Consider the following 14,017-nt stretch of genomic DNA (forward strand, 5'->3'; position numbering starts at 1 on the left):
AATGATTATGCTGATCTCTTTATTGGACTCGTAGTTAGCTAGTATAGCTTTCATAGACTGGCCTAAAATCTCGTACAAAACCAACAAAATGGAAATCATTAGGATGTTTAAAAGAAAAACCTCAGTAGCAGCCTAGATAGAGTTGGTAAGTTGGTTTTGCTACTATAATTGCATAATAACTCTGTGTTTTGTAAAGCACATAAAACGACTGATCTCTTTCCACACGTGAGAGCACCAGCGTTTTAGCTTATACACATTTCTGCACTAAACAATCTCCTGCATACAGTTACCTTCAGCATGAGATATGAATGCCATTGTCGAAACACAATGTTGGGAGGACATTTTATTGCCTTAATTACTAGCGGACTCAGCTTCGCGTTGACTTGGGTTTGACAACTTCATCTCATTCACAGTACATCAAGCAACCAAGAAGCTATTGCCTATTGGCGACAAATATAAAATTTTGCCGCGTATATAAAAGAAGATTTACAATTTATTACACCATAAAAATCCATTTTTCTCGCATGATTCAGCCATCCCAAACAATAGAATGAAGGGAATAAGGCGGTCAAGATCAGAGAATATTTCAGAAAATATGTGAGTGCATTTACATACTTTCTATAAAATTCTCTTGCAGATATTTACATGAACCCTGTCGTTAAACTTTAAGTAGCAATTCGCATCTTACGAGCATCGCCTTATCTACCGCCCTTTGTGAGTCAACTTATCTCGCGACGTACTTTCAGTACCTACTTCCCAGGCTTAGTCAGACTGTTGTCTGGATCAGAATGATAATGCTTTCCGTGTAAACCCGCTCCATCTGCATCGATTCAGGCGTAGTTCCACAAGTAGGTATTGCTACTGTTCTTGCTGTGTATTAAGTACTTCTTTTTATTTATTACGTACATTTTTATATTTATAACTAACCTGGATTTAGCTACGTCCATTGCTGGACATAGGCCTCTTGCATGGGCTTCCAAACAAAATGGTCTCGAACCGCGAGTATCTAGTGGCTCCCTGCAACTCGCTTGATGTCCTCGGTCTACCTAGTGGGGGGTCGACCAACACTGCGCTTACCGGTGCGGGGTCACCATTCCAGCATCTTGGGACCCCAATGTACATCGGCTCTTCGAACTTTGTAGCCTGCGCGTTGCCACTTCAGCTTCGCGACTCGCTGAGCTATAGCAGTGACTTTGGTTCTTCTGCGGATTCATTTTGAATTCATTTCTGATTCGATCACGCATGGAAACCACTGAGTGACTTTAAGCCTTGTTATGAGGGCCACAGGTCTCAGATCCGTAAGTAGACTACAAGAATACAAAAATGTGCTCAAACAGCCAATTAATTAAAGATTATATTACACCTCTTTTGTTTCCACTTGAAACACCTATGATGGGACCCAGGCGTTGTGCTGATTTTGATTCCTTATCAAGTGCATTCCTTCTTTTTTTTTATTCTTTACAAGTTAGCCTTGGACTACACTTGACTTTTCAGGCCACATCTTAATAAATACTATTCCACCCAATTCCCATGGTATGAGATTACTGGTATTTACCACCATATTCATCGTATACTGTCTATTACAGATCTACACAGACTGGGCGAACCACTATTTGGAGCGCGCGCGCTCGCGTCGTCGAGCGGGCACGTCAGGAGGAGGTCTAGCGAGGGATTGTGCAGATGGACTTCTACTTGCCGATGTACTGGAGGGTGTCACTGGGCAGAAGGTTACAAGAGCTCATCGGAAACCACGAAATCCGCAACAAATGGTAAGTCCTCTCGAGTATCTATTACTAATATTATAAAGTTGACGGGAACTCAGGAACTACTGGTCCGATTTGAATAATTCTTTCAGTGTTAGATAGCCCATTTATCGAAGAAGACTACAGGCTATATATTATCCCCGTATCCCTAAGGAAACAGGAACCACGCGGGTGAAACTGCGCGGCGTCAGCTAGTACCATATAAACCTCAAGTATTCAAACCTTCATGGTACGAGTAGTTCAACGGTAAAGACCAAGCGTTTATCATTTTGTAGGTCAGAAAAGTATTAACTTTCTATAGCATTAATATTAATGTTATTAGAAAAATCACACAAATGCGAAGAGAAATGGAAAATTGGAAACAAAGTGATCAATTTAATATTTTGCATTAGCTTTAAGCATTTTGTACTCTAAGCTTTAAATTCTAAGCAACGTGATTTTATATCTTACAAAATTTTTATTTTTTAAGTTAGTAATAGTAATATTAGCATTTATTTAACAATTTACATACGTTAAATTTTAATATTTACATTTAAAAATTTACAATAAAAGTTAGGACTTGGTCTTGTTGCTATTATGAGATTTTACTCTTCCAAAATGTTCTTTCAGTGTCCTATTATTGGTTTTATGTAACGAATCCTATGTCGGTTAGGTTTGTTCTAATATTTGATGTTGTTCGTCTATTATATTGTTGTTATATGTTTTTATGTTTAATATATTATTACGCATTTCCAAGAGTGAACCGGGGTCTAAATCTCGATTAAAAGCTATACAAGAAAGGTGTTGAAAAATGTTAGATAGACAAAAGCTTTCTGTTATCGTATTTCCTATTTGAACTCCGCTTGTATATTCAGCGATAGTTTGAATTTCAATCTAAACGACTTGCAATTGCAAAACAGAGACACTATAGGGTTGTGGGGTTTCACTGCTGTGAATTTCAAATGTAACTGCTATGCGTTGTTGACGTATCTACGTACATTTGAATAGTTATATCATTAAAATAACAAAGTAATTTAAATTACACGAACATTAAAAGTGACCATATCGGCCCCGTCGCAAAATCCGTTCTTAGCGAATATCTACTAACAATACTACCTCCCTGCCAAATTTCAGCTTTGTGCGTCAAGCAGTTTTCAAGATTTCGTGATGAATGAACCTTTTGCATATGTTTATTAAGATTATTAAACTCCATTATTTTGTTAGATGTTTATTCTCTAAGCGTTCCTTAATCATTTGTGATGTTTCTTTGTTTTCAACACTAACTTAGGAGAGGCAATATTAGGGGGAAGAAGGGGAAAAAAGTAACGAGTTTAAACATTACGGTTAATTTTTAAATATTACCTATTTATATAAATTGTATAGTTCTGGTAACTATGAATGATTTAAATTATTTCTAGAAGGCAATATTATCAATCATCTATACGTCAAAACACCACACTCCCGAATATCCGGTTTTGTTTATTATTGAATCCAGCCAAAAATGAAAGCGGTGCGGGAATATTTTGTTAGCTCGAAATAGCTATCGACTCACAAATCATTTGGGCAGGTACGTATCTGGGCCCTATATGGGTGCACATATGGTAACACAGATTTTACGTCTTATCGGAAAACCTTGCGCCGTAATATGCTTTATTACATTTGAGAATTAGGGTTAAAATCGCTAGAAGTGTTGACATATGTTTTCTATATCTGTGTCAGTGTGGATACGTTTATGGGATAGGTAGCCCACAAACCCGGATCGTGTATTATACTGGGGAGCTTCCGGCATGCGTCTGTATTTGAGAAAGTGCTGATAAGATTTATTACTTCGTAAAATGTATTATGATCCATAATGGACCTATTCTATGATCACGATGTTTTAAGGCAAGATATGGAATGTAATTTTTTATCACTTCGTAAGCAGCATTTCGAATGGTTAACCATAATAATACTTATCGTCAGTTGATATGTCTATCTATATATGTACTTATAATAAATCTGTAGAGAGCTAGAATTGACCTCTCTACGGATTTAAATACATGAAATATATTTCCAAAATAACTATCAGGGGGTGATACTGCTGCCAAAAATGCAATCAGTAAAATTTTTGTCTGTCTCTCTGTATGTTCGTTATAGAAACAAAAACTACTCGACGGATTTTAACGAAACTTGGTACGATAATTCTTCATCTCCTGGAAAGGTTATAGTATACTTTTCATCACACTACGATCAATAGGAGCAGAGCAGTGAAGGGAAATATTGGGAAAACGGGAGAAGTTAATCCATTTTTACAGCGATACTACTGGAAGGGCTAGATTAAAGAGGTCTATGGGCGGACGGAGTCGCGGGCGTCCACTAGTTAGAAATAAATGTATAATTCTTATCAGTCAAGGCAAGTTTGAGTCTTTCATTCCGCAGATTTAATTATTTTTCAAGATGTTATGAAAATTACTTACAAATGAAATGAAACGAGAATTAGAAATGGAATCTTGATTAAACCTGAAATAGATAGACAAAGCTATTTCACTTTTTATAGAAAAAAAATTGGCAACAGAGGTAAGCGAAAACTTCTTTGAACTTCAACCTGTCTTTGACATCGCGCACGTAAAAATGTTTTTGTCACGTGGTCTTTTGTAAAACCATTCAAATGTACCAAAGGGTCCTCGTCCTTTGCGGATGCGGTTGCATTGTGCGTGCCCTCTCACCGCAGGTGGATTGAATTACAAAAACCAAGCAAGTGCGAGTCGAAATCGCGCACGAAGGGTTCCGTACCATTATTTATTAAAACGGTGAAATAGTCATGTCTGTTGTGTGGGAGCCCCCTTAAATATTTATTTTAACATAATAACAATGAATAAAAGGCTCAATATTCTGTGAATATTTCAAGCGTCTACCTGTTATATCTATATTGAGCAAACACGAGCAAAAAGGCACGTTTGTTGTATGGGAGCCCCCTTAATATTTTTTTGTTCTGTTTTTAGTTAATCATCTGAAATCGGCAACAGAAATATTTCATTCATCATCTGAAAATTTCAATAGTCTAACTATCATGGTTCTTAAGATAGGTACAGAATGGAGTGCGATTCCGCTATTTCACACCCGTCGACGAACTTTTCGCTAAAAAACACGTAATACTTGAATTTGAACTTCATGTTTATAGGATGCTCAAATTAAAATGTCACTAGCACCGTAGTTGCCATGTAAATTAACGATATCACAGCACTGTAACTTTACAGAATGCAGGGACTGGTGTCGGACGAATAGGGTCCCGTTTTTCCTTTTGTGTACGGAACCATAAAAATGTTGCGCACTTTCACAGCGAGTGCACCGCGTCGTGGCTTCTGTCGGTGCGCGATGAAAAACTTGTTGAACTTGTAGACTTTTTGCTGTTTAACTCCTTTTGATGGGCTCCTTTGCGGCACTTGCGGTTTTTGTAAAGGTCTTACCACATTTTTAATTAAGAAATTAACTGCACGATTATCCATAACTTTATTAAGAGCCTTATCGTATTGTCTGACCTTGTTGTTAGGGTCTTAAAGTGATAATAGCATTTTGTTTTATCAATTACACTCTGAGCTTCACAGTAGAGCTTTTGTTAGTTTAATAAACTGACCATAGACTTGTCTGTGATCGGTTTATTAAGTTTTCTTTGATGTTTCTTGATGATAGATTTATAAATATTGACCACATTATTAATAATAAAATTAAGGCGAAGAAACCTATTATCCTTGCTCCGAGATATGCATAATTTAATTATAGAACCTTATCAAAACATGTATTTTAATATCAAGTAAAATTATTATAGTTTGTATCCTACGACATAGTTGATTAGTTTAGGTAAATATATTTGCAATTACTATTCGACTTCACCAATAAACTTGAGACACCGGGAGGTAGATCTATTTATCAAGTCAAAAGATAGTTACGTGTTAAGAAAAACTTTAACCTAACAAAGTTATATTGGCGGTTTAAGATAATTTTAAAGTCACCTTCCATATCATCCATCCATCCATCAGATTAGCTCAATGATTGATAACATAGTATCATCAACGAGCCATCTTTAAATTGAATTCATAGTCTTTTTGTTAACTTGTTCAGTTAGGTACCACCAAAAACAATTTAGTCTTTATTAAAGTAACCCTGAACTGGACTATCAAAGTCAATACGCGAGTCAATCATTCATGTCTACCGTACAGCTTCTATATCATCGCTGAATACACAATAACCATGTTCCACGTAGCCGAACAATGATTAATTGGTTCTCAAATTGATGACAAATTGCTGATACAGAAGCTAAGATCATTTTTTTTTTTTTTTTTTTTTTTTTTTTTTTTTTATGCAATATAGGCCAGCGCTTGACTACAATTAAGCCTGATGGTAAGCATTAATGCGGTCTAAGTTGGAGCGCGCTTACCTAGAAGATGCCTATTCACTCTAGCTTTGAAGGTGTCCAAATTGTATTTGTCAGGAAACACAAACGCCGGAAGGGCATTCCAAATTTTTGCTGTACGAATTAGAAATGTAGATGCAAATCTTTTCGTACGAGTTGCCTGGACATCCACAATATATGGATGCCACCGTTTGCGACATCTTGCTGTTCTGTGGTAGAAAGGGGAAGGAGGAACTAGATGGTGAAGTTCCTGAGCACACTCGCCAAAGTATATCCGGTAAAAAACCGACAGACAAGCTACATTGCGACGATGTTGCAAGGTCTGCAATTTCGCCTGTGTCAACGGTTCATTACCAATTATCCTTCTAGCGCGGCGATCTATCGAGTCTAATGCATCAAGCTGATATTTTGCAGAACCATCCCAAAGGTGACTGCAGTACTCCATACAAGTTCTGACTTGAGCTTGGTAGAGGGTGAGAAGTTGTTGGGGTGTGAAGTACCGCTTGACCTTATTCAGGATTCCCAGTTTTTTGGCTGCAATTTCAGCTTTTGATTCGATGCATTTCCCGAAATTGAGGTTGGATGAGATGGTAATACCCAGGAGCTCAATTTGATCGCTAATTGGAACAGATATACTCTGGAAAGTGGGAGCCAGGGTGAAAGGGCTCCTTTTCGCAGTAAATAGACATGCCTGAGTCTTGGTAGCGTTGAACTTAACCAAATTGGCATCACCCCAATCTGACACCATCTTCAGGTTCTTGTTCACGCGGTCGACCAAGGCCTCTCTGAGCTCAAGAATCTCAGCACCGCTGGCTCTAGGGCTAGATGTGTAACTCTCCGACACAGTGCTGTCATCTGCATACCCAAAGATACCGGGATTGAGCAGATCGTTGATATGCAGCAGAAAAAGAGTAGCGGAAAGAACAGATCCCTGAGGTACACCGGCATTGATATCCAATAAGTCAGAAGAGCAGCCATCAACGACTACTCGAAATGACCGTTCCCTCAGGAAATCAGATATCCAGCAGCAGAGATCAGCGGGTATTCCGTACGCAGGGAGCTTACTGAGAAGACTGACGTCATTAGCCAAACCACAGTCTATTTTGATTCTAACTGGACTTAGTATATTTGATTACGTGAAGCATGCCTATTCGATACTGCGAGTATATATGCGAAAGTTATTAAGTCTGTCTGTCTGTTACCTTATCACGGCAAAGCGAGGTTTAATAATTTTAGGTAATTACCTACTGAAACAATGTGACAAATTTTGGTATAAAGATAAATTGGACCTTGAAACAGAACAAAGTCAGCTTTTTGTTACAAAAATAAAGTTAGAGGGGAGTTTAATAGGGGTTATCCAGTAATATTTATGAACTATGAACTATCGGATAAAATATAGGGTTCCGTTATGCTCTTAATTCAAGAACTTTCAAAATTATATCCCTAAAAGGTTAAAAGACGGTTAAAAAATTGACATATTATTCACAAAAAATCTACAGTTACATTGTACAATTTAATAGAAAATGTAGTAGGTTACACAAATTTTATTACAGATGAAGTCGCGAGCATTCGCTAGTCTTTCATAAAGTAAGTCATCATATATGTAGGTGAACGCACTTGTAATAGCTAAGTCAAAGTGGTTCCCATGGCATATTTGACCATAACATTACATGCCACTACAAATAAGTAGCTACAAACTCAAGAACAAGAGTAAACGCAAACAACCATAAAATTGACAAGTTGTTTAAATTTAATACTGGCATTGAACTTCAGTATACTAAGTACAATATGTTTGTACAGTCGATCATAAAAGTAGTAAAACTCTTCTAAATTAAATATATCAAATATCTGTGACGTAACTACTCGTACGTCTATGTTTTTAATTAAAATTAAGAAGTCAAAAAACTTTTACTAAATAATATGTGAATTGTCGAGTAATGATGATTACTATTAAATATTTTACGTAATACGTATAATTATGCAGATACAGCATCGACATAGCATCTAACTAACCAAAACGTACTTCAAAGTTAAGTCATTTTCAAATAATAATCAATCAATATTAAAGGTTGGATTGTTTATATCCAGGACCATACAGCTATCTTGGATTAAAAATACTTATAAACAAAAGTATAATATAACCTTGGCTTGTAAGTAGATTATCTATGTAGAAGATTTCACTTTTATATGATTTTTTTATGTTCTACTACAAAATCAATAAAATGTCACATAATCGTGCTAAAAATTAACATAATAAAAACATTTTATTTCAATGCCTTTCAGAGTTTGTGAATAAGTTGAGAAAGTTTTTACATGTTATTGTTGACGAAGGATTGGCTTTTAGCACATTTTATGGTATTCCCATACAGTCTAGCGTACAAAGTCACAACTTTTATATTTTGATTGTCTAGACACATATTTCAGTAGGTATCCAATTTTGTAGTACATACTCGTAAATAAAAGTGTTTCTTTGTTGTTAATTGACACTATCACACTAATATTAAAGGTGAAAGTTTATGTGTAAGTTTGTTACCGCTTCACACCGTAACTATCGAACCGATTTCGCTGAAATTTGGAATAGAGAAAAGGAAAAATCTGTGATTCCTTAGGGATTTGTGTAAAACTGAATAACGCGCAGACAAATTTGCGATTATCAACTAATTAAGGAAATTAATATTGTTTATGAACACTTCTCTATAGAACTGTACAAAAATGTGAGCGTTTGTTTATAATAGTAGAGTGAATGAAATACGACCGATTGTAATAGTGAGTAATCACTATAATTTATGTCCAAGTGTTTAGGCCTATTATATTTACACGGATTGATCGGAAGTTGGGCATTGTTTGAGCGAGTGTTGAACGATATGGCCCAGTTTGTTACAGGCGTAGAACTAGAAGCATAGGGCCGGCAAAATTTATAAGACAACTATAAGTATGTAATGTAGATATACTAATTATTGTATTTATCAAAATACACATTGAGGTCAACTATTGTCAGCGATCTTTATTATTTTCTCAGAAAAGTTATGTATCTCCAATAAAGATACCTACCTAAAGACACATTTGACACTCATGATAATTATCATATTTACAAAATAATTAAGTTGTTGTAGCCAAAGGAAAAAATACAAAACTATAAATAACCTAAGGAATAGCGTAGTAAATCTAAAATCAGCGTTTTTTTGCCTTGTATCGTAGACGGGCGGACGTACAGACAGACAGATAGACATAGCGAAACTATAAGGGTCAAATGCTTCTTTAGGGATAAAAACCTTAAAGAAGCATTTAACCCATAAAAGGTTCCTTATTATTTAATAATTTAATTTGTAGATCGTCAATTTCTGGAAGTTTTAATAAGATTTTTTTTCACCGACCCACCATATATGATGTAGGTACCTACCTATACCCACTCAAATTAAAAAAAAAATTCAAAATAGGTTTATTGTAATTATTGTTTTGGCGTTGTAAGGTAACAAACATTTAAAAAAATATGTCGACCTGAGAACCTCTTTTAAAGTCAGCTAAAAATAATCAAGAATGTTGGTTACCCAGATAGAAAAAAACCCAAAAGTAAATTTAATTAACAAACCGACAAAGATACTATTGAGGAAATGTTAACAGATTTTTTTTGTTGAAATAATCCGTTACGAACTGTTAATTATTAACTTTAAAGCGTCAATCCAAATGATCTTTTCAACACCAGAGCGGGTTACAAAAAAATGTTGTTCCTTTTTTGCATACACCCGCGATCCATCATTATGCGGGATGATGGGTGACTGACAAACAAACGTATTGTTTGCTTGTCTAGTGGGCATATAATGATTTATTACAGCTAGAGATTCTGTGATGCTTTCAATTCAAACTGGTAGGCGTATAGCATTTCATAGTTAGTAATTAAATTAAGGAGAAAAGAGTTCGTTTAATGTTGTTGTTACATAATATTTAATTTTTGAACCTTTGTATTTATAATGACGTATAAAACCTTTTTGCTGCTTCAATCTGTTCAGAAACCAAGCTTCACATTGCCTGTGAAACTCTATTACAGTGATTATTGTAATTAATTTCATGTTTTACATAAATTAAAATTAATAATATTATGGATTAATTTAAATGACTTTTAAGAATATAAAATTTAAAATTATGGCCTGCAGTGGTTTACTCGTAGTTTGCTTCAAAAATTTTTTTTTTTTTTTATATTATTGAATTAAACTTGCTCTTTTTTGCATCTCTTACTAGTTTTAGGGAGTAACAAACAGAGCCACTCACGTTATTGTATAATATTTAAAGTAGTAAATAGTATATATAGTTTGAATATATTACAACAGATGACATAGCTTGAAGTTTTTAAACTTAAACGGATATGAGACCTTATTGTGTTAACGGCCTTGAAATTCCTAGATTATAACGATAAACTTTAGGTATGTATCTGATTTGATCTCATATAAATTAAACTTCATCTAATGATACTTCAAGATCTTACTTTACAACCTACCGCGAAACAATGACAATTGAGTACTTTCTTCACCACTTTCATATTCATTATTATTAGAATTATCAAGAAATCTGGCTCATTAACCACGGTCAGTCTTAGTACGTACCAAATAATAATACATCAGCTTTGCCCTGCGGCTTTACTCTCATGGTTTCACTTGTCCTAATTAAATAGAAAGAAATCTGAACACAAGTGAAATGAAATATTGAGTCAATTACAGCGTACTTTTATTAAGCTTCGCTGTACAAAATGTAGTAAGTAGTAGTATTTTTTTTAAATTTAATCATTATTAACCCATATTCGGCTCACTGCTGAGTTCAAGTCTACTCTCAAAATGAGAGGGGTTAGGCCAATAGTCCACCTCGCTGGCCCAATGCGGATTGGCAGACTTCACACACGAACGAGAATTAAGAAAATTCTCATATGTGCAGGTTTCCTCACGATGTTTTCCTTCACCGTTTGAGACACGTGATAATTAATTTCTTAAAATGCACATAACTGAAAAGTTAGAGGTGCATGCCCCGGACCGGATTCAAACCTACGCCCTCCAAAATCGGAGGTAGAGGTCATATCCACTGGGCTATCACGGCCATCTCTATTTATTTTTAAATTTATATAGGTACAATTTTTTTTATACAGCTACCATAAGCTTTCTCAAATTCATGAAATAAAATGTTTATGATTAGCTTCAAAGTTACGAGTATGTATTTAAAACTCACGACAAAACGATCACGAAGCGATCTGTCTGTATGGCTTCTGTCTTTCATTTCCAGGTACGGGACCTCTAATAATTATACATTTATTAGAAACTTAAATACGGGTTTCTAAAAAAAAAAGGATCTTGTAAGAAATTAAACAATGAAGGAGCCTTATAGTATTGTCCTCGTTACATGCCTAGGTAAGTTACAAGCAGGGTGATTATGTAACTCGGTGTACCATTCAAACAATCAGTCACTACATCGTTTTTCATCGTGTTAGTAGATAATAGTAATGTATTTTAACGAAAAACTACTATTTACGTAATTCCGTTGAAATAATCATGTTAGGTGATCGTAGAAGCTAAAAATCATTACGATTTGATGTAAAATGGTGCAGTCAAGGTTATGAAATAACTATTTTAGATGATGAAAATCGTAGTGACTCATTAATTGAATGGTACACCGAGGCACATGAAAGGCTCGCAGAACACAACAACCCACTAAGATAACCCAATTAAACAACCCAATAAGATATCAGTTCATTTCCTTTTGAAGTACGAATCCCTTAATACTTATATTTTTAATCAAATCTGACGTCAAAGGTTTGTGTAGTGCTTTATTCGTGACCAAGTAAAGCGCTGTCTTCATGATAATCTCATCTGATCTGGAGGAAACTGCAACTGTACCATTGTTATATCTTAGGTTCCGTTAGGAGGTTGTATGCCTCCAAATGTAATACATTCTGTAGGGTTCTACGTTCGAGGTCACTCTTAATACGCTTGCCTTTGAAAATAATATTTCTTGTACTAAAATTATACATGCGAAAGTGATATTGTTTATTTGTTACGCTTTAACTACTAAATCGATTACAATAGAATTTTGTATTTCTATTCTGTTCTTTGACAGGTTTTAATAAATTAAATAAGATACCTATTATTCAGATAAAATACTGTAACCGAGAGTTGAAAAGAAAAATGTTTTCAAGCTTTTGCTTTACTTGAGTTCTATTTCCATCTCGAGTCCATTTCATAACTTACATTTCTCTATTGGCTAATATTATCCATCATCATACCTATATATCACATGCATCTGCACACCATACACTAAATCTATAGTAATGATTAAAATTATGAAAATTCTTTCGTGATGAGATAACTGTGTTTATTTTGATTGGTAGGTATAATTAAAAGGTTTATCTTAATTAAGAGGTTAAAGTTTTTATCCTTAAGGCTCTAAAAGAACGCCACACAATAATTAATTCTTAATTAAAACACGTATTTAAAATTTAAACTGCTAATAAAATGCAAATAAATTAAATTGTGCGACATCACTGTATAAATGTCTTTAAAATTTATGCTTATTATAATTTATTGGTTTGCCAAAATTGCTATAAAACGAGAAATAAAGATAAAATCCATTATTGGAAGTAAATAATTCAAAACCGCTATAATAAAGGCTTTTAACTCTTTAAAATTTCTTCGTTTCGAAGTGCTAATTAGTCGATTACTCGGGTCACAGGTTTGTTCGCTTTTTGAATCTGATGATTCCTTCAACATTCAACAATCAAGCTCGTAGTCATTTGAGCGCTTGCCTCGCGCGCTGGCGGTTGCGTTGCCCGACTCGATTAATCGAGACCGCGAGACAAACTTATCGATGTTTTTTTCAACCGATGCTCACCTTGATTCATTATTCGAATTTTAAATTGTGTCGGTTACATCGGGTTGTGTACGAACAGTGATTTTTGTGTTTAATCATTTCTTAATTAGTGTTCTATAATCAAGTTATTGACATTTTGGTGATAACAGTGTTTCAAAGGATATTAATAGCTAAGACAGAGGTCAGTATTTTGTTTGTTATATGCCGACTTCTTGTTTGATGTTCGAACAATCCAGTTTTTCCATAGTGAAATGCCGTTAAAATTGTGACCGTCCCTTATTTGATTTATGAAAGCCAGCACTTTCGATCCTATTTTAGATTTCAATGGAGATTAGAGATGTAAACTTTCGTAAAGTTTTTTTATTTTTTTAACCAACTTCAAAAAGGAGGAGGTTCTCATTCATTTACGAGTGTTTATGCTTTTGACTGTCGATAGGGAAATAATGTTACTTTACATTTATAAATAGTAAAACTAAGTAACCTACCTACTATCCAGAATTCCTTACCCATACCATAACGTATCTAGCTACTCGATAATAAATAAGAGCCTAAATTACTTATTAGTATCAAAGGTATTTAGTTTATGTTCTTGATCAATAATGGTTATTATTGAGGTATATACCAGCCTATACCTATTAGAACACTATCACTGTCGAAAGAGGAAAATAAATTATGTAGGTAGGTAAAAAATATATTTACGCTAAAATTGTTTACCGGTTTACCGGAATAAAGTATAGTTAAACTGCCTCCTAGAGATAGGTATGTAATTTATCTCAGGGTTTTTGATATTTTAGGCAACATTAACTTCCCATTTTACGACATTACGAGTACCTAGGTATTAACCGAGTCGAAGGTAAATTGCGATTTAATAAAAATTAACGGTTGAATTGTCGCTTTTTTCCAATTTGAACATTAATTGTTATGTTTTTAGTTATAATGTTTTTTCTATGTATTCGTTGTCTGCAATTTCTATATAGATATTCCCTGTATTTTCTTAAGCTAAAAAAAATATGTATCAACTATATTAAAAAAATACCTA

At 34.6% G+C, this 14,017-nt stretch overlaps 1 protein-coding gene across 5 annotated transcripts in view; it reads left to right on the forward strand.

Moving 5' to 3' along the window:
* LOC112046593 (protein sickie) overlaps positions 1-14,017 on the forward strand; it is a 292,815-nt gene that overhangs the window by 105,972 nt on the left and 172,826 nt on the right. For all 5 annotated transcript variants that reach the window (XM_052881318.1, XM_052881314.1, XM_052881316.1 and 2 more), the window contains exon 2: positions 1,587-1,769. In XM_052881318.1, the coding sequence (XP_052737278.1) occupies positions 1,587-1,769 (183 nt within the window). The remainder of the gene's footprint in view (positions 1-1,586; positions 1,770-14,017) is intronic.

The sequence above is a fragment of the Bicyclus anynana genome, chromosome 4 (assembly GCF_947172395.1).
Source record: "Bicyclus anynana chromosome 4, ilBicAnyn1.1, whole genome shotgun sequence".
NCBI classification, from domain to species: Eukaryota; Metazoa; Arthropoda; class Insecta; order Lepidoptera; family Nymphalidae; genus Bicyclus; species Bicyclus anynana.